At 52.4% G+C, this 21,340-nt stretch overlaps 1 protein-coding gene across 5 annotated transcripts; it reads right to left on the bottom strand.

The window, feature by feature from the left end:
- Positions 1–663: 663 nt before the first annotated feature.
- LOC125632979 (uncharacterized) lies at positions 664–20,680 on the bottom strand. Of its 5 annotated transcripts, none has more exons than XM_048842002.2 (4): positions 20,574–20,670; positions 15,136–15,358; positions 11,934–12,060; positions 664–9,156 (listed from the first exon to the last, which is right to left on the bottom strand). In XM_048842002.2, the coding sequence occupies exons 2-4, from the start codon at positions 15,226–15,228 to the stop codon at positions 7,358–7,360; spliced, it is 2,019 nt and encodes a 672-aa protein (XP_048697959.1). In that variant the 5' UTR covers positions 15,229–15,358; positions 20,574–20,670; the 3' UTR covers positions 664–7,357. The 5 variants fall into 5 exon arrangements, with proteins under 5 accessions (XP_048697959.1, XP_048697960.1, XP_048697961.1 ...); XM_048842003.2 differs by having other exon boundaries at positions 664–9,153; XM_048842004.2 differs by lacking the exon at positions 15,136–15,358 and having other exon boundaries at positions 20,574–20,680.
- Positions 20,681–21,340: the final 660 nt, after the last annotated feature.

The following is a 21,340-nucleotide window of genomic DNA, read 5'->3' as shown; positions in this document are numbered from 1 at the left end:
ACTGTCCACAGGATTCCAGTTTCAGTCTCACCAGGGCTGTGTACAGAGGCCAAATCACCTCCTCACACCTCCTGTTTATACATCCAAGGATCACATTAGCCCCTTTTGCCTCCTTCACACTGGGAGCTCATAGCCAATCACCTGTCCACTCTCAGCCCTAGACCCTTTCCAGAGTCACTGCTTCCCAGAAGCCAGTCCCCCAGTCTGGAGGGCAAGCCAGCATTTCTTTTTCCTACATCTATCACTTTATATTTGGCCATCTTAAAACGCATTTTGTTTGACTGGGCCCAGCTTGCCCAGTGATTCTCTATTGCTGTCCTCTCATCATCAGTTGCCGTGCCACCACATGGTGTCACCTGCAAATGTTATGAGTGGTGATTTTATATTGACTGCCCGATCACTGCTGAAAATATTGAATAGCAGCAACCCTAGTACCAGTTCCTCCAGAACGGCATTAGAAACATCCCCATTCAAAGATTCCTCATTGGCAAGTACTTTTTGAGATCTGTTAACTGGCCAGCTCTTAATCCATCTAACGTGTGCTTCCCTCATACTGTACAGTGCTCGTTTTTAATCGGCATGTGTGGTACTATGTGAAATGCCGCACGAACGGCTATTTTATCTGTTACACTCGCACCTGACAGAGATTTTGACTTTTCCTCCTTAACTTTTTCTTTCCTCTTTATTTAGAGAAATATAGAGAAGAACAAACGAGCAAAGAAGCAAAAAAGAGCCAAAGATTAAATAAAGTAATCAACAGGCATAAATTATGCATACAGAATAGCCAAATACATGTGAGACATGGATGCCATGATTACCTTATATATATAGACAACCCTTAATTTCTTTTGCATGTTTACCATGTGTTTCATTATTAGTACACACTGAGTAACGAAGCCTAAAACACGAAAAGTACCTGCACCAGAGCGGGCTCAGAAATATTACTCGGTATATAAGACAGAGCCAACAGCCGCTCCAGCCCCAGTCCCATATCTTGCTAGAACTTCCAAGCATCAAGTATGGCTGTATCTTCTTGAGGTCTGTCTGTCTTTGAATGTGCCATATGACTGTAGTACAGTCTAAGGCTGTAGTCATCATACTCCCATGGCCACCCAGTGCTGCGTTATCCAGTTGGAGATCATGCCATTTTACATCCCATAATACTGTGTCCCTTTTAGATTTTGTTAGGATAATCTCTCTTAATGTTTGAGTGTTTTGCACGCTATACAAAGTTACCAGCCTGTACCTACATAGTCTCTAAAAGAAACAAGCCTTTATTGGTGACGTTGATTGACAAAAGGAAAAAATTTAAAATGTTCATCTAAATCATACAGATTGTAGCAGTCTAAGATTTGCAGACCTTTTCTTCTGAGATCATTCTTCAAAGCTATCAGCAAAAAGAATGTATTAAATATACAAATTCTCTTGTAAGGAATATGTTCATTCCTTATAAAACTAGCTGAATTATTTTGTTTAGGAAGACAATTAAGTGCCAATATTTCAGGCCTACTTTACCCCAGAAACCTGAAACTTTGTTAAATTCCATTTCACGCTCTGCGTAACGCTGGGAATAGTAGCTTTGTAGAATCAACAGCACAGCAGACGCATACATGTTTGTGCTCTCCTACTCTAATAGCCCGCACAGAACTAGTTTTTATGCGCTTTGCAAAAAGTTCTAGCACTATAGAAAACCATAGTGGAAATAAAGGACTTTTTTCCCCAGTTCAGCTCTAAACCCTGCAGCAAGCTACCACATGGGAAAGGGTTCCTCTGGCTCAGATGGAAAGTGGACAGCATCACATCAGCTTGTTTGCGGGGTTTCTTCCTCTAATCCCCTTCCGGGCTGAGCAATGAAGATAATAGGACCCTATATCTGACTTTCCCCTTTCTCTCTGATTCTCACAGTGCTACCGTGGAGCCCAAACTCGTACTTGGTCAGACGAAATAACTAGACCCATACTTGGAAAACCTGTGATCACGCCTGGAAAACAAATCCCAAGGATCAGAATGAAAAGTGAAACCCTGTCCCACTGATTCCAACAGAGGCACGCCTTGGCCCTGGCTTTATCCAGCCTCTCTCCCTGTTTCCTTGTAGAGAGACCAACAATACAACGCATGAAAAAAAACCATAATTAAAATCAGAAACCCATGCAATGTGTCCTCGTTGTATTTACATTCAAACATTTCTGTTTACAGCCCCTGCCTCATCTTCTCAGTAGGTTAAAGAAACACATTTCTCCTATCCCCTTTGGCAAGGTTCCACCCTGGGGCCCGATTCCACTCTTCCACACAGCAACTGAATTATGGAGCAGCTTCCCTGACTGCAGTGGAGTTCAGGCCTGATTCAATGCTGTGAAAGTCAGTGGGAGCCCTTAGATTGGCCTCTAATGGACATTGGCCTGACCCTCCCTGTGGAATTTACATGGTTGTAAATGAGACTGGGTTTGGCCCCTTATCATGGAGTCCCTGCAATGGTAAAATAGAAAAACCAGAAATCACTCATCAAACACTGAAGACACTGGAAAGCATCATGACCCCTTTCTGAACCTCAGAAGTCACCCTCAAGCAAACTCACAAAGAGGTCACTTTAGTTTCAGTTTCAAGGACTGGTTGAGCCCATTACGTTAAGGCAACAAATGGCTTTATGTTGTGTTTCCTCCAGGACTAGAAAGAAAGGTGACGCATCAGGAATCGCAGCTATAGAGCTCAGTGTTCCCGTTTTCCTCACACATATGCTCAGAGTCTGCTCCGACTTCTGGCAGTTCACCCTCTTCTGCTGCTTCTTACCATCTTGTTTAACCCATGTTCCATTTACTGTAACCCAGATGGGCTTCTGGATTCTGGTCCTGCCATTTTCTCTGAGCCACTTCTCATTTCTTGAGGCATCTCCAGAACCTCTCTGGAAAGATTTAGATACCAAATCTTTACCTTTCAGATTCACAGAACAACTTAAATGGAGAAACCAGGTAGGATCTTAAGTTCTTACATCCTGGGGCTTTCCCGGGGCTTGTCTTCTTTTTAAGATTTATGCTGAAGAGGCTTGAAAACGTGTCCTTCAAAACCCATCATTCAGTTGCCTGAATTTATGGCCTTTTCTCCATATTAGTATATTAATGTCCACTTTCTATATTTGCTGTAACGGCTCTTTGTAAATGGAGCAAATATTCAACTAATTTCCTTCCCTAACCAAAGGATTTCTCAAACCCAGCACTATGATTCTATGTCAGTCCTCTTGAGCTTCCTTTCTCAGCTCTGCACTGATGGAATTGTCTTGTCTGCCCTGCCCTGCCCCCATAGCATCTGGCTGTTCTCCGCTGGTGCCTTAACTGCCCGATAGCCAGGTGGTTAATTGGTGTAGCATGTCTGAGGCTCCTCACAGCACTCATAGGCTGTTCTTTGATGCCTACGTCTGGTCCTTTCAACCTCATTTATCTAGCCCCTGGCATCATCCGTCCTTTGGGTCTAACACTCACCCGAGGTGAAATTCTCCTACTAGGCAGAGGGCAGCAGAGAGGCTGACACGGGACATAGGCCTTGTGCTCTATGAATTTCGCCCTCTAGCGTAGGTGGGGATGTAACACCTTGTATTGGATCAGCTTCTCCTGGTGAGAGACAAGCTTTCAAGCCGCACAGAGGTCTGGTCTACACTGCAGACCTGAATCGGTATAATCACGTCGCTTGGGGTGTGAAAAATCCACACCTAACACACACACACACACCCCCGATGTAGACAGCACTATGTCAGCAGAGTTTCTCCTGCCGACACAGCTACCGCCTCTCGGGGAGGTGGGTTAACTATGCCGCTGGGAGAGCTCTTTCCCATCGGCACAGGAGCAGCTTCACTTACACACTACAGTGGCGCAGCTGCGCTGACAGGGTTTTAAGTGTAGAGCTGCCCAGAGCTCTGGGAACCGTACTGGGAGCATCACAGCTAAAGGCCAGGTGGGACGGATTGTTTGGCATGAGTAGTTAGCGCGTATTGCAAGGGACCATGCAAGGTAGAGTGTCCCGTTAGCACCTCTGTGGTCAGAGGACAAAAAGCAGGGGGTTAGTAGGTTACAGATTGCTGTAATAAGCCAGGACTCCCGTGTCTCTGTTCAGCCCATGAGCTTCAGTGTCTAGCAGAGTTAGGGATTTAAGCTCCCAGGCTTGTCTTTTGAAAGCGTTATGCAGGTTTCCTTTGAGGAGGAGGAGGACTCAGTTAGGGCTTATTACAACAATCTGTAATCCATTAACCCCCACTTTTTGTCCTATGCCGTCCTCCCTGCTCCCAGTCTCATCCAACGTGCATGGAAATACACAGCAGGTTCCCAGACTTGTTTTGAGTCCAGGATTGCCCTTTCTACCTTATAAATGGTATTTATGTGCAACCAAATTTTGGCCAGTGACATCTGTACAACCTAATGGCAGTCCATGGGGTAGCATAGTTTTATTTGGCCTTGGCCTTTCCACCATACATTAGTGGCAGTGTCTTTAATAATTTGATTGTACACCCAAGCCAGGGATGGTAGGGGAAGCAGGATGTCCATGTTAGGCAGCACCAGCAGACTCCTGGGTTCAGAAGCATGGGGCTGGATTCAGCCACTGAAGTCAGGAGCACTATGCTGATTTACTGCAGCTGAGAATATGACCCATGGTGTCTTTCTCCCCCTGCCTGCTATTCCTACCTCTTTATCTCTTATTGCAACACAGCTCAGTGCAAATGTATGGAACCAGGCAGCGTGTCAGGTGAATCTGTTCACAGTTCCCATATGCACCCCTGGGGCGTCCGACTCCCCAAGCTACCGAGGAGGAAGATAGACTGGCCATAGTATTTCCTTTAGAGCAAGACCCAGCCACTCCAAAGAACTGATTCTGCCATCTGCTGCATTACCACTTGTGCTCTGTGACTAGTTCCATTGAGGGGAAGGCAGGATGGTCCTAATTTTTTATTAATTTGTGGCTTTAGTGCCCAGATCCTTTGGTAACTGGCATATTAGGAAAACACATGTAGAAAGTGCCCATAAGAACTGAGAGCAGTGAAGCAAACCTCTCCCGCAGAAATTGCTTAGTGAGGATAATACTCGCCCTGTCTCTAGTGCCGTTCAGCAGTGCATCTCAAAGCCAAATATCAACATTAATCCTCACAACCCTACACGTTCCAGACAGGGAAACTGAGGCATAGAGCGGGTAATGTGACATCTCCATGGTTACATACTGAGCCAGTGTCAGAGGTGAAAGTCCTGGCTTCCAGTCCCTGGAGCTTGTACATGTCATGCCTTGAATCCTCAAGAAGGTCAGGGGACCGTGAGTGACTCATTTTCCCCAGCGAGATCATCTCTGCGTCCTCTCAGAGCGACGCTCAGCATTTAGGGCTGTGATCAAGAGGAACTAGCTCCACTTTGTGGCTGGAGAGCCCTACTTGCCTTTTACAGAAGGGAAACCGGAGCACAGAGAGGGGCAGTGACTCAAGGCCACACAGGGAATCCGGAGCCGAGCCCGTTAGAACCCTGGAGTCCCCAGCTCCCAGCCCTACCCGCTCCGCAGCACCATCAGCATCACATGAGCACCTGCACTGCCTTGAGCCATAAACATCCACAGGCGCTCTGAACAAAGGCAGCTCCCGAGGTGCGTGCAGGACAACTGGGAGACATCAAGGACATCCTGAACGATTCCTGTGCAGCAGTGAAGGAGCTGGGAGAACCAGATCTCCAAGCCCTGGAACCTGCGGGACAGGCGCCAACCATTGGTGTTAAAAACTTCTGGGAGTTATTCACCGGGAAGTGTGACAAGTCAGAGACACTGAGCACCAGCCAGAACACCCGACCCTCTGAACACCACCTCACAGAAAAGGAAGCTGCTTCTGGCCCCAGGACACGCCATGCGGAGCTGACACAGGAGAGGCCTGGCTGTGGGGATGAGTGAAAGCCAGCCCCATCCCCAGAGGCTGTATCAGTACAGGGCCCTACAAGATGCTATCGTTTGACCTGTCCCACAAGGATAAGGCCCAGAGTTAGTAACTGCAAAACTCCAGGGGAGCCTGGCACAATATCGGTTGCTGTGGGAATAAACCTGAGAAAGGGGCAGAATGCCTTCTCCTCAGCCGCTGTTGCCCAGTGTCCCCCAGGAACTCGTCCAGCCCAATGTCCGGGGGAAGCAGAGCCCCCTAAAACACAGATGCAGGAATGAAGGAAGCTGGCTGGGGCAGGTCTCAGTCACATAATCACTTAGATGATCTCGCAGCTCTTTTCCATCTATAATTATTATGATCCTTGTAGTTTCGTCCACCTTCTCCAGGGAGTTAGCCTGGACCCCTTGCCAGCAGCTCTTCTGCTGTTTGCCACCTGCCTTTGATCCCTTGCAAGTTCTCTGCTGTAGAATATAGAGGGACTTATTGCATGAATGTCATGGGCTCCATGCTGCCATTTCAGTGACTTTGGCTTTTCTCCCTCCCCATACATCTGACGGCTGCATGTGCAATGTCTCCCTTGGCCTCAAAGGTGGATCTTCTCACACGCTGCTCTTCCACCACCACCAGAACCAACATTTGTTCTTTCTAGCCTGGGCTTGCTGTCTAGTTCTGCCCCTTCTCCTCCGGAGGGAACTTTTCGTGCACTGAGCACGTCGATGATTCCTGGCCTCTTTTGCGGTTTGCTCATCTGTTACGTTAACTTGGGTTTTCAGTGAACTTTCTCTAACACGCGGCACTCCCAGAACAGGAGTCAACAGGGAGCAACAGACTGGATGATGAGTGGAATGGCTCAGGGTCGATTCTATGGCCTCTGCCATCCTAAGGAGGCTTCTGCAAAGTCCCAATTCACCCCGGTGTATCTCCAGTGAAGTTATACGTGGGATGAATGCAGCCCCAGAGCTCAGGGTTTGTACATGATGCTAAACGGAGTCAGAAGAGATCATACGGATCTGGGCACTGGGTGGTAAAGGATCTGTATTGTGTAGGTGACTGCACTGACTGATCAGAAATGCAGTTCAATTAAATTAGTGTGTGAGTGAGCAAGCAATGGAGGGGAATCTATGCTCAGTATCCCTAGTCACCCAGCACGCAAGTGGGATTGATTGTGATAAAATCATTGAAACCACCTGCTCAATGCAAAGCTGCAGCAAAAAAGCCAGACCAGATGCTATGCTGCATGGATAGAAGAGAAGGAAAACCAAAGGATGTGGTAGCATGTAAGGCTCTTGTGAGTCCCCACCTGGGGCACTACAGGACCGGGTACCATCCAGCTTCCTTGGAAGGGTGCATCAGGGGAGGGTTAGGAATTGGGAGTAAATGGAGGAACCTGGGCAGAGCTACATCATGCAAAAGGTAACAATAACCACATGGAATACGTCATCAGCAGGAGCGGGATGCCACATGAGCTCAAGAGACACCTAGATTTACTCCTGGGGAAAGTGGACAGGTCTGCAGAGCAAACTGGAAGCTGGGCTTTAAATCCATGACCAGGGGATAGGGATTTGGGTCGAGATGATCTTTCCCTGCTCTTAAAACTTCCTGAGCCAAATTCACTGGGTGCAACTTCACTGATGTCAGTGATGCGGCAGCAGGGCCGGCGCTGGGCCTGTGTGTTAGAACCTGTCTCTCCTGCGTGTGGGCTTTCTGGTGCGTTATTAAATTAGACTTCTGGCAGAAGCTTTTCCCACAGTCCTTGCAGGTAAATGAGATCATTTCTCGGTGGGCTTTCTGAGGGACAGTGGCAAGCATCTTCTGCGGGAAACCGTCCCCACTTTCGCTGGGTAGTATCACTGGCTCTTGGGAATGGGTTTTCTGGTGCACCTTGAGATAGCGCATGGAGGAGAAGCTTTTCCCGCAGTCGGTGCATATACTCAGCAGCACCCTGCTGTGGATCTTCAGGTGGATTTTCAGAGACCCCTCCGCAGTGAAGCTTTTCCCACATTCCGTGCAAGTGAAGGGCCTCTCCCCTGTGTGCATTCGCTGGTGGATCCGCAGGTACTTGGCAGTGAAGCTTTTCCCACAGTCAGAGCAGGTGAACAGGCCCTCCCCTGTGTGCATCCGCTGGTGGATGCGGAGATAGCCCTTCTGGGCAAAGCTCTCCCCACACTCCGCGCAGGTGAATGTGGTCTCCCCCGTGTGGCTTCTCTGGTGCATCTTGAGATATCGCATGGTGGCAAAGCTCTTCCCGCAATCACTGCAGATGAAGGGGGTCCCGTCCGTGTGGATTTTCTGGTGTATCTTCAGATAGCCCTTGGTGGTGAAGCGTTTCCCACACTCGGGACAGGGATACGGGGTCTCCCCCGTGTGCAGCCTCTGGTGTATCTTGAGATAGCCCTTGGTGGTGAAGCTCTTCGCACACTCAGTGCATGTGAAGGGCGTCTCACCCGTGTGGATTCTCTGGTGCGCCTTGAGGGAGCCCTTGGAAATGAAGCTTTTCCCGCACTCCAGACATGTGAACGGCCTCTTCCCCTTGTGCTGTCCCAGGTGTATCTTGAGATAGCCCTTGGAAGTAAAACTCTTCCCGCACTCGGTGCAAGTAAAGGGCCTCTCTCCCGTGTGTTTCCTCTGGTGGACTTTGAGGTCCACCTTGCGAGTGAAGCTCTTCCCACATTCACTGCACAGAAAGGGCCTCTCCCCCGTGTGCTTCCTCTGGTGCATTTTGAGATCCCCCTTTGACGGGAACCTTTTTCCGCATTCAGTGCATGGAAAGGGCTTCTCCCCTGTGTGGAGTCTCAGGTGGATCTTCAGGTATCCCCTCTGGGTGAAGCTTTTCCCACACTCGGTGCATGCGTATGGCCGCTCCCCTGTGTGGATTCTCAGGTGGATCTTCAGGTCCCCTTTCTGAGAGAAGCATTTCCCACACTCACTGCAGGGAAACGGCCTCTCCCTCTTGTGGTTCCTCTGTCGTATTAGGAGATCTGTCTTCTCCACACAGCTTCGTTTGCATTCCTGAAGGGCGTCTGGTCTCTCCGTCACCTGGGCTTTCTGCTGAGCCGTGCTGTTTGTGGATAGCCCTTGCGTGTTTCCTACTGAGTTTCTTTGCGTTGTCTGGAGTTTGCTCTGACTCAGGCAGTTTTTCACCTTCACTGAACTTTGGGAAACTTTCTCTTTAAGCTTCACTGAAAAGGTCTTCACGGGAAGCAGGTTTTCAGCATCTTCCTCCTGATTCTTCTCCTCCATACTTTCATTCACAATCTCATCATCTACTAGAGAGAAAACAACAGACCAGATGTTATTCCATGTGATGGTAGCAAAAGAAACGTTTCTCGTTTAAACAAAAGTTTCTATTAATTGCAAACCCCCAGGGGCTGTCAAACCTCCCTGGGAGAAACACAGTTGGAATCTCAGACTTATTGTTATGTATTATTTGTGTGATGCGGACAGGCCGGATCCCTGCTCGGGCCCACGTCTCCCATGTCTCAGCTGGGGACTAAGAGACACACAGCTGGAGTCTGGCTGGGGTTTGTGCCCTGGTTTTGAACAGGCTGCACTGAGGTTGACACTCACGCTCTTGCATCACCGTTGGGAGCATTACAGTCTGTATAGCAGCAGCACCTAGGGATGCAGTCAAGGACCAGGGTCCCATTTTGCCAGGCACTGAGTGAGACATGCAGTGAAGAGACGTCAGACCATCCCTGCCCCAGACAGCTCCCGCTCTAGGTTGTATCAAGACACAACAGCTGGGGGAGACAAACAAATGGGGCTATGGGGAGGGAGGTGATGGGATACCAATAAAGCGAGCACATGGGTATACAATGAGCAACAGTCTTAACTCAGCATCTGCCTAGCCACTGTCAGCAGCATGGCTGGATCGGCCTCACTGCAGCCGGGCTCCCTCAGCAGGGGACCCGAGAAGGAAAGCTAGCTGCTGATTCCCCTCACCCCAGAGTTTCTCACACTCTGGAAGGGCAGCCCAGGAGACCACACAGAGGGGCAAGTAGAAGCAGCTGGAGGAGGATGGGAAACAAGTTGGGGTCCAGTTTGAAAGCTGCTCACTATCTAGGAAATCACTTTATGTACTTATTGGAAGCCCCATGGCCTTAAAATGAATCCCAGGCTTCCATGCTGCTGGTACTGTCCTGGAGAAAATTCACCTACCCTCTACTGAGATCAAAGTCTTTAAGTGGGTGCAACTTTATCACCGATCCTCCTGCCAGCTAGTCACTCATCCTGTACTGTACATCAGCTCCCATTCCCTGACACTGCCTCACTGCCCAGCTACTTCCACTTCCCCTTGTGCATGCCTGCACCCAGCAGGCAGGTTACAAGCTGAGGGATAAAGCTCTATCAGCTTCCGCTGAATTCCGCCAGCTCTGAAACCGGCTCGTGGAAACGTTAAAGCACACAGGAGTCACCAGACTGGATCAGACCGTCATCTATCCAGTCCCCTCTCCTGTCGGACCATGACTAATCACACTGGCTTCAGAGGCAGGGGCGAGGACCATCAGAATACGCTGCCTATCGGAAAAGATTGTTCCTAACGCCCTGGAGGCTGGGGGATTGTGCAGCAACCAGGCTGCAGGGGCAAGTCATGAAGAGGGAGCACTTTGAGTCGCAAAGAGAGAACGGGAGCAGACAAGGGGGGGGCCATATGGGGCAAAAGCTAACTCCCAGCCACAGCCTCAAGGAGGCACACCTGGACTGAGTGCAGCCCTTCACAGGTACCTTTCAATTTCATGGAATGCCCTTGTCCTTGTACCAGGAGAAGTTATGGCTCCTACACACACGGAGCTGCCCGTGCAGCTCTCTCCCTCCGCGCCGCTCTCGTGGCATCTGGGTAGCGGGCGTGAGGTTCACACGGGCTGTGGGGAAAAATGGGTCCTGCCAACGCGGTTCAGGGAATGTGGTGACCCATATCAAACTGGCTGCGGTCCCAAGCGTTGCTGAAATCATCTTCTCCAACAACTCTCTCCGTCTCGAACCCTGGTACCCTTCTCCAGCTGTCCACACTGCCTTCCGGCAGGAATTCCCAACCTCCTTCCCTTGCATTCAACGTCCTGCCCAACTCAGCCACTGCCTATGGCCCAGCTCGGTCTTCATGTGAGCAGGAGCAACTGACTCAGAGAAGCAGCACCTACATACCCAAGTTTGTCTCTATCCCTCAGCACCCTAACTCCAGCTCCTCTGTAATTACCTGTCTGCCAGCTCCCTCTCTTCCCATTTCCCATTCTCTTCCCTTTATGCAGTGTCCTAGGCAGGGAACTCCCTCGCCCTTAGCACCCGAACACCCCCCGCCCCACAGAACCCCTCCCTCCAAACTCCCACGCCCCTCTGATGCAAATCCTCACAGGGAAGTGAAGCATTCTGGTCAGTGTGCCGGCTGGCTGGTCTCGCCCACCCTCAGTTACAGCCTGATCATTACTGTTGCTATCAGCTGGCCTCAGCGTCCAGTTCTGCCACCCGCTTTCAGATATCGATAACCTTTTCTTCCGAAGGGAAATGGAGCGATTCTGGTTCTGACCGTCACCATGTCACTGGCGTGACACCATGAGGGGGAAACGACATCTCATGTGTCTTTTAAAACCAGTTTCTCTTCTGGAACAACAAATACTGAAGTGCTTTTACTCATAACACTGCAGCCATTGTGTGACCTCACTGGAGGGCAGAGTTGCGGTGTTCTGAGTCTTCACTGTGTGTTTCTTACCTTAGCTGCTTTAGATGTAACTTTGAGTTTCCTGGATTCAGAACTCTTGGTTTGGTTTACAACACCCTGCAGCGTTTTATCCCCCTAAAGTTATCCATGCACACACCAGCTTAACTGCAGCCCGCAGTATTTTGTCTAGGAAATGAACACCACTTAAAAATGAGACTGCAGGACCTCGCTAGCAGGCGCTTCCCTGTCTGTTCATTCCCCCAAGAGCTGAGAATTGTCAGAGATACAATTCTCACACGCTCCACGCAGGGAGAATCCCACGCAACTGTCTGGTGACGTGGCTTTTCATGTGTTGCACGGCCCCCCAGTAGCACAAACGTGTCTCTTTACCTAGCGAGGTGACGAGCTCGTAATTCTCCTTCATCACGTCCCAGTACAGTTCTTTCTGCCATTCCGCTAACTCCTTCCACTCCTCCGGCGAGAAATAGACTGCAACATCCTCAAATGTCACCGGAGCCTGAAATCACAAATTGTCACCTGGTTAGCATCTTCTGCATCAGCAGCATCCTGCCCCTTACAGCCCTGACCCTTGTCCAGGGATGGGGCATTTTCGAGTCACAGCGATAATCCACTCACTGCTGACACAGGAATTTAGGAGTTGCCAAACTAGGTCTGAGCAGGGGTACCCTCTCTCCAACAGCAGCAGTACCAGTTACTTCAATGGAAGTACAAGAAACCATGTCACAGAACGCGAATAACCTGCTTCTAGGGGAAAAGTCTTTGTGATTGCTATCAGCTCAGGCCCTGAAGCAGAATTTATAGTTTCCACAATTATATTTAATTATCCTGTCTAATGTAATGTTGGATGCTTGCATTAACCCTGAGTGCTTAATGTTTTTCTGAATTCTGCAAAGCTCCTGGACTCAATATTGCCATGTGGCAATGAGTTCCGCATTCTAATTTTGCGTTTTTCAGTTTCTGCTGCCTTTCAATGTCACTAAATGTTCCCTTGCTCTTGCACTGGGCAAGAGGATAAACAGAAGCAGCAAATTTACCCTCCCTATGCCAGTCAGTTCTTATACCTCTATCCTGTCCTCTCTCATTCATCTCCTCTCTAAACTAAACAGTCTCAATCTCACCTCACTCACAAGTCCCTCCTGGCCTCTAATTTGCCACCAGTCCCTGAACTCCCTCTGTATGTGCTATTGAACTGATGGGACAGGCTGACCAGAACTGAACACAATATTCAGGGCAGGGCACACCCCTGACACATGATGTCGGTGTGATATTTACTGTATCTTCAGGCACACTAACACGTCACATACTTTTCTGGGCCAGTGCTGTACGTGGAGCGGAGGTTTCCATTGCTCTGCTGCAATAACACCCAGCTCTTTGTCTGAGTGGTGACAATTGATCTAGAATCCAGACACGTGAATAAATAGCTCAAATGGATCTTTCCAAACTGCCTTGCTCTGCATTTGTTAACAGTGAATTTCATCTGCTGTGGTGTTGCCCATTCACCTATCTTGGCTAGGTCTCTCTTGTTCCCAGGGGCACCATTTCAGATTTTGGTGGTGGGGGAAGGGGGAATAACCCGTGATTCCTGGGGCTATGTAGGCACTTGAAAACTCTAGTTTTTTGGCAGGTAATTTAGCAATTAGCTGACAGGAGCCCTGTATCTAATTCCTTTATAAAAAATAAATAAATAAATATTAGACCCACTCAACTCTAACAACATCTTGTGGCAAATCACTTAAGGGACACTGGTTTAAAATTTTAATGTATATTCTTACTAACTCTGGAGAGAGAGAGAGAGAGAGAGAGAGAGAGAGAGAGCACGCGCGCTTATCAGGACTCCTGGGTTCTATCCCAGCTCTGGGAGGGGAGTGGGGTCTAATGGGTTACAGTAGGGAGCAGATACATCTGGGTTCTACAGAAGAACATCAGAATGGCCATACTGGGTAAGATCAAAGGTCCATCTAGCCCAGTATCCTGTCTTCCAACAGTGGCCAATGCCAGGTGCCCCAGAGGGAATGAACAGAACAGGGAATCATCAAGTTGGCCTGTTGCCCACTCCCAGCTTCTGGCAAACAGAGGCAAAGGACATGCATGGATGTCTGCCCACCCTGGCTAATAGCCATTGCTGGACCTATCCTCCAGGAACGTATCTAGTTCTTACTGGAACCCTGTTATAGTCTTGGCCTTCACAACATCCCCTAACAAAGAGTTCCACAGGTTGACTGTGAAGAAACACTTTGTTTGTTTGTTTGTTTGTTTTAAATCTGCTGCCTGTTACTGTCATTGGGTGACCCCTAGTTCCTGTGTTCTGTGAAGGAGTAAATAACTCTTCCCTCTTTAATGACAGCTTTCAGAGTAACAGCCGTGTCAGTCTGTATTCGCAAAAAGAAAAGGAGTACTTGTGGCACCTTAGAGACTAACCAATTTATTTGAGCATGAGCTTTCGTGAGTGAGCTGTAGCTCACGAAAGCTCATGCTCAAATAAATTGGTTAGTCTCTAAGGTGCCACAAGTACTCCTTTTCTTCCTTCTTTACTTTCTCCACACCTGTATCATATTCCCCCTTTGTCTCTTTTCCATGCTGAAAAGTCCCAGTCTTATTAATCTCTCCTCATACCCTTAATCATTTCTGCTGCCCTTCTCTGTACCTTTTCCAATTCCAATGTATCTTTTTTGAGATGGGGTGACCAAATCTGCATGCAGCATTCAAGATGTTGGCGTACCATGGATTTATATAGAGGCAATATGATATTTTCTGTCTTATCTAGCCCTTTCCTAACGATTCCCAATATTTTGGAAGCTTTTTTAATTGCCACTGCACATTGAACAGATGTTTGCAGAGAACTATCCATAATGACTCCAAGATCGCTTTATTGACGGGTTCAGCTAATTTAGACCCCATCATTTTGCATGTAGAGTTGGGATTATGTTTTCCAATATGCATTACTTTGCATTTATCAACAGTGAATTTCATCTGCCATTTTGTTGCCCAGTCACCCAGTTTTGAGAGATCCTTCTGCAGCTCTTCGCAGTCTGCCTGGGTCTTAACTGCCTTTAGTAATTTTGTATCATCTGCAAATTTTGCCACCTCACTGTTTACCCCTTTTCCCAGATCATTTATGAATATGTTAAATAGCATTGGGCCCAGTACAGACCCCTTGGGGACACCACTATTTACCTCTCTCCATTCTGGAAATTGACCATTTATTCTACCCTTTGTTTCCTACCTTTTAACAGAATGGTCTGGCAGTGGTTTCAGGATCATCTAAGGATCCTTAATTTACTTTAATGACAAGCCTTTTGTTATCTTAATCACCCTGCCTATTTGTAAACAAACTCCCTGCCCCAAAGACTGCTGCTCCCAGCTTCCAAATTCATCACATATCACACTGAAGCTGTTGCAGTTAAGAGCTCCGTCTGGGGCTAGGGCGAGTAGACCTCCCCTACGGAAGGGGCGGGGGGCTAGAGCCATCTCCTTGCCCCCCTAAATGGCACCCCTGCTAGTTCCTCACAGTCTCCTCTAATCTTGACTAACCCTGATTGTCTGCTGTGGTTTTTGCCACCTGGCTACTCACCCCATTTTCCAGGTAATTAATGAATATACTAAAAACCAGCCCTAGGTTAGAAGACTGCGGCATGCTCTGTGCCCCTTTGGCCACGCTGAACATCGACTGTCTAGTCCCATCTCGTAGCCAGTCACCGATCCACAACAGAACCTTCTCTCTTGCTCCATGACTCCCTTCGGTGCCCTTGGCAGTTTCTAGTGAGGGACTTCTGACAGAGGCTTTGAAACAGTCCCTACAAACGACACAAACCAATTGGTCTTTACCAATTATTTTGCTGACACACGAGAGAATTCACCTTCGTTTCCCCAGCTGGGTGCTCATGCTAGGAGCCATTCAGCACAGTAGAATCTCAGAGTTACGAACCCCTCGGGAATGCAGGCTGTTCGTAACGCTGAACAAAACATTAGGGTTGCTCTTTCAAACGTTTACAACTGAACACTGACTTAATGCAGCTTTGATATTTCACTATGGAGAAAAAATGCTGTTTTCTTTTCCCTTTATTTTTGTAGTTTACGTTTAATACAGTACTGTATTTGCTTTTCTTTTTTTTTTCTTTTTTTTTTTTTGTCTCTGCTGCTGCCTGATTAGGTACTTCCAGTGCCAAATGCGGTGTGTGGCTGACCGGCCAGTCCGTAACTCTGGTGTTCGTAACGCTGAGGTTCTGCTGCTCCGGAACAAGCACTGAGAGTTTGGTTTAACTCAGTCATCATGCTGGCGAATGAAAACGAGTAGGACTGTGTTTGTTTTTAAAGCCAGCTGTGTGGGCAGGGCAGAGAAATAAATGTCCTTCACTGAAACGCTCCTGAGGCACAAAGCCACCGGAAAGCTCAACACTCCAGCACGAGGGAGCTCAAAGAGCCCCGGGGGCCTACACCCCCCAGGGACCGGGACACCTCTGGACACAGAATAAGCTTGAGGTGACCAAGCTCCTATTGCCTTCAGCTGAGCCAGGCGGGCTCCCCCAGGCACTGAGGGCTGGTTACCCCTAAGAAGCCTGGGCACTTGTTTCTGGGCAAACGGGCTTGGGCGGGTTACCCAGAGGTTACAGGAGTGTCTTTAAACTAGGAAGATGGGACAAGAGTGGGAGTGTTGAAATCAGGCACAAACCTTGGGCTCTGTCTAAGCTACAGAAATAGCAGCTGGATTGTCATGAGAGGAAAAAGAAAACACGTTACAACCATGTGAGGAAACATGTTTTATCTTTGATACGGAGGAGGGTTAAACTACGGCCCCCTTATATGGTTAAAGTGGGGGGAGGTGTTTCGGGGGGGGGGCTGTTTTTTCTGTCCACACAGCCAAGAAGAAACCACATTATAATACTGTTGGGTCAAAATAATGTTAAAACGTGGCTTTAGAGTCACCCAAGGCTGGAAGCTGGATAAACCTGCACTGGGCCGGAGGATCGAACTCCCATCGCTACCATCCAGGGCAGTGTCTAACTGAAGTTTATTTCCAAAAGTTTCCCAACTTCGCCTCCCAGATTCAGCTCCACCCATAGCAGCAATGGGGGTGCTGGTGTAGACAGGACGACAGCTGGCCCTGGCATTTTAACCATCGTGTCCTGATCTGAGCAGAGCTGGAGGTCTAGAGAGCAAGGCAGTGAAAACACCAATGGCTGATCTACACTGGCACTCCTGCTGGCAGAGCAGCACCAGAGGCAGAGAGGGACGGCTTGGGCAGAAAGGCCCGGTGTGGACAAGACCTATGGTTTGGAGCTCCCCCAAAACCCAGTGAGGTCCAGCTCCTCAGCTGGCACAAGCCAGCACTAGCCCCTTGGACATCAGTGATGTTTATACCCATCCCCACCAGCCGAGGAGCTGGTCGGCATGTTGCAGAAGGAACATGTCAGTTCCGCACAGCGGGGCGCACTCACCCAGGGTGCACGTGCAGCATAGATGAAGGAAGCACTCAGCAGCCTAACCAGCGATCCAAATCTGCACATATCCATGCCAAGTGGGTGAGCGGAGGTTGCTATGAGAACCTGAATTCTTACTTTGCCTTGCATAACTCTTGCACAGCCAACAGAAATTGGGCTCAGCGAGTCTTCCAAGCCTCAGGGAGTGTTGCAAGCCTTGGGTCCATCTGCCAGCCTTCTCCTAACACACTAATTAGCTGCTCCCAGCACTGCTGTTCTTGGAAATAACCACCTCAGAAGGAAGAGGAGGGCAGCTTGCGACTTTCCTAGGAAGTAATATTCTTTCAAGTGTACCCACTGGTGCCTGGGGGATCTGGTAATAGGCTCCTAGCAATACCAATATAATTAGTTTCCTGACTATTTTGGTCTTTAACCTTAATTTAGCTTTCATGTCTAGGCAGATCCGTGCATAACATCAAATGAATTCACCAGAGGCAAAGTTCACTGCTGGGGCTGTGCACCACTGATGCCCCACTTCAGCCACAAGTGCCGGCCCTCCACACACTGGTGCATTTTCAGCCCCACGTCACATCTTTACCAGAGGAATCTTATCGTTGGATGGCTCTAAGACCCGTGCATTGAGTAACCAATCCTCTTCCAGCTGTCACAACACCTGTGGTTGCTTTTATGAAGCCTGTGTTTTTAGATGGAGATCAGTATATCGTATGTAATCAGCTGCCGGTCAGAGTGTCCAAACCAGCACTAGGGAACCAAGTGGGCATTCCTCTAACCAGGGCAGCTTAGGGTCAATACAGAGCATGGCTTCCTGCTCACAGGGCAAACCGCTGGTAGTCTCCAATGCTGGAGGAACATGCCCAATTCACCACAGTGCAGATTTTCAGAAGTGCCGAGTGACTCGGGGGGGTCACACTTGTGACACGTTAAAGAGGGTTGATGTTTTTCTCAAGAGAGAGCGGGTGCTCAACTCCCCATGAAAACCAGGCCCCTTTACAGAGTCTCCCGTTGGGCACCCAAACGCTGAGGTGCCCTGAATCACGACTTGCTTATGAAAATCTCTCCCCAGACCACGGTTCAAGAGAACAAGTGACAGTTAGTTGGATGCCAGTAAGTAGGGATATCAAAGGGGGCTTAGGCCCTTAGCCACAGGCTTTCCTCCACCCATGGACCTGGCTTAAACTGGCTGCCAGTTCGGGGTCTAGGCAGACCCAGGGCGCATGGGCAGGGGTCTCGGAGATGGAGTCATTTTCTCCTGGAGCACTGAGCAGGAATCATCCACTAGGATCAACTAGGTGGATTTCCCATGATCCCTCTCCCATGGAAAAACACCCCCTAGACTCTAAGGCCAGAAGGGACCATCATGATCATCTAGTCTGACCTCCTGCACATCGCAGGCCACAGAACTTCACCCACCCACTCCTGTAACAGATCCCTCACCTCTGGCCGAGTTACTGACGTCCTCAAATCATGATTTAAAGACTTCAAATGACAGAGTCCACCATTTACACTAGTTTAAACCAGCAACTGACCTGTGCCCCATGCTGCAGAGGAAGGTGAAACCCCACCCAGGTTCCTGCGCTTTAGTAACACCCAAAGGGCTGGCTGCGGAGTCTGTCCTGCGAGGGGACCAGCGCCAGCCGCTTCCGCGCTTGTGGAAGGCTCTCCGGGTCCCAGCAGGACCAGGCCCCAAAGCTTGTGCATGCTGGTTCCTTGTTTCAGATAAATGGGCACTTCCAGGGGTGCCCAAGAACAGGCAAGCTGTGCCCAGTGAGAGGGCACTGCTACCCTGCAGAGGGGCGTGCCAGGCAGGAGGGAGCAGCTTGTCTGGGGAAACAGCTGCCCCTTCCTTTACAGCGTGCCCATGACAGGACAGGTCACTGGCCGGCCCCCAGTTTCTGAGCCTGGGACTTGAAGGACTCTGGCGGATTCTGAGTGGGGTTTGGCAGTGCCGGTTTCCTTGGGAACCCAGCTTCTGACACACCGATGCCCATCCCCGAATCGCCATTATCAGTGCCGGGTGAGCCCCAAGGTCTCCGGCGTGGCTATGCATAACCCCTCTGGAGCAGACGTAGGGCAGGGAGGAGCTGCCGGCGTTTCAGGGAGCTGAAAGGCAGTGACCAGAATTCATTCCTGCCCTGGTGCCAGGGGCTTTAAGGGGCCGCCCCTGGGGTGAGTCCGGTGCCATCTCCCTGCCACTCCCCCAGTGCGGAGAGAGGAGCCTTTCGGCGCTAGGCTCTGTCCCTGGAGGGGCTGGGCTGGCCTAGGAGGTTCAGCCCCGGGCCCTTCCCAAAAGCTGCACAACCCTAGCTTGGTAGGAGCCTGTCACCACCCAGCCGGGCAGCCCGGCCGGAATCTGGAGCGAATCAGGACCAGCTCCGCTGGACGCCATTTACACTGGTTTACGGGGAGCTGAAGCTCAGGCCGACCAAAGGGGAGCGAGCAGCTCAAGCAGCAATCGCCCCCGCAGTGCCCAGGCCGGAACCAGGGGGCCCTGGGCCTCTGCTCCCCCCCGGGCAGCGCTGCTGAGTGCTCCGGCTGCAGGGCGGGGGGCCAGGCAGGGATGGGGCCAGAGGGGGAGACCCCGGGGGGGCAGGGGGGGCCTGGCAGGGAGGGGGCCTGGGGGGAGATTCCATGGGGCAGGGAGGGGCCGGGCAGGGAGACTCCGTGGGGAGGGGTGGGCCCTGGGGGGACGGGCAGGGAGGGGGCCCGGGAGGGGGAGACCCCGTGGGGCGGGGGGGGTCCCGTGGGGGGGGGCCGGGCAGGGAGGGGGCCCGGGAGGGGAGACCCCGTGGGGCGGGGAGGGGGATCCCGGGGGGGGCCGGGCAGGGAGGGGGCCCGGGAGGGGGAGACCCCGTGGGGCGGGGCAGGGAGGGGCCGGGCAGGGAGGGGGCCCGGGAGGGGAGACCCCGTGGGGCGGGGAGGGGGGGTCCCGGGGGGGGACGGGCAGGGAGGGGGCCCGGGAGGGGAGACCCCGTGGGGCGGGGAGGGGGGTCCCGGGGGGGACGGGCAGGGAGGGGGCCCGGGAGGGGGAGACCCCGTGGGGCGGGGAGGGGGATCCCGGGGGGGGCCAGGCAGGGAGGGGGCCCGGGAGGGGAGACCCCGTGGGACGGGGAGGGGGGGTCCCGGGGGGGACGGGCAGGGAGGGGGCCCGGGAGGGGAGACCCCGTGGGGCGGGGAGGGGCGTCCCGGGGGGGACGGGCAGGGAGGGGGCCCGGGAGGGGAGACCCCGTGGGGCGGGGAGGGGGGGGACGGGCAGGGAGGGGGCCCGGGAGGGGAGACCCCATGGGGCGGGGGATCCCGGGGGGGGGCCGGGCAGGGAGGGGGCCCGGGAGGGGGAGACCCCGTGGGGCGGGGCCGGGGGGGACGGGCAGGGAGGGGGCCCGGGAGGGGAGACCCCATGGGGCGGGGGGGGTCCCGGGGGGGGGCCGGGCAGGGAGGGGGCCCGGGAGGGGGAGACCCCGTGGGGCGGGGGGGGTCCCGGGGGGGGGGTCCCGCCGCTCTTTGTGCCGCTCGCCCCAGCCCGGCCCCGGCCGCCCCCGCCGCGCTCCCCCGAGCCCGGGCCCGGGCCGCCCACCTGCGCCGAGCCCGCGCTGGGCATGTTCCCGCCGGCCCGGCCCGGCCGCTCGCGGCTCCGCGGGAGGCTCCGGCCGGGGTTGGACGCGGCTCCCTGCGGCACCGGGGGGCGCGGGGCGCACTGGGCATGCGCAGGCGAACGGCGCATGCGCAGTAACACCTGCTGAGGCCGCTGCCCTTCCCTCTGCCCGTCCGTGCCCGGGGGTTCCTCCGCTTCGCACGGGGGGGGTACCGGGGGGGGGCCGGAAGTTGACGGGGGGGGCGGGGGTCCCGGAAGGGGCGGCAGGGTTGGGGGGGGCTGAGGGATGGGGGGGAGCGGGGTTAACCCAGGGGCGAGGCAGGGGCACGGGGGGGGGGCAGTGACCCGGGGGGGGCTGCGCCCCCGTGTTTGCAGCAAGGGGGGGGGGCAAAGGGGCTCGTTTATTTCCCCTCCCCCAGGCGGCAGCGCCCGGCATGGGCCGCCCCGGCTCCCCAGCGCCCCGTCCCGGCAGCGCCTCCTCGGTGTGCGCGGCCGAGGGGCTGCCCCCGGGGGGAGAACGGGGTGAAACCGGGGCCTCCCCAACCCCCCCGCCCCCAGGGGGCCGTGCACCCCCCCCGCATTTCCCCAACCCCCCCGCTGCCCCCCAGGGGGCTGTGCACCCCCCCCCCGCATTTCCCCAACCCTCCCCAGGGGGCTGTGCTCCCCCCTTGCATTTCCCCAACCCCCCCGCTGCCCCCCAGGGGGCTGTGCACCCCCCCGCATTTCCCTAACCTCCCCTCCCGCCCCCC

Source organism: Caretta caretta, chromosome 2, assembly GCF_965140235.1.
Source record: "Caretta caretta isolate rCarCar2 chromosome 2, rCarCar1.hap1, whole genome shotgun sequence".
In the NCBI taxonomy this organism is placed as follows: Eukaryota; Metazoa; Chordata; order Testudines; family Cheloniidae; genus Caretta; species Caretta caretta.
Note: the sequence above shows the minus strand (reverse complement) of the source record. Positions and strands in the feature narration are given on the sequence as shown.

What these genes read in the sequence shown, in the direction of transcription:
- LOC125632979 (XM_048842002.2), bottom strand. Translation starts at nt 15,228, where the DNA reads ATGTTCAGCGTGGCCAAAGGGGCACAGAGCATGCCGCAGTCTTCTAAC. An exon ending in TTAATTACCTGGAAAATGGG is followed by an intron (nt 12,061 to 15,135) that starts GTGAGTAGCCAG and finishes TTGTGATTTCAG; the next exon opens with GCTCCGGTGACATTTGAGGA. An exon ending in CGAGCTCGTCACCTCGCTAG is followed by an intron (nt 9,157 to 11,933) that starts GTAAAGAGACAC and finishes TTTTCTCTCTAG; the next exon opens with TAGATGATGAGATTGTGAAT.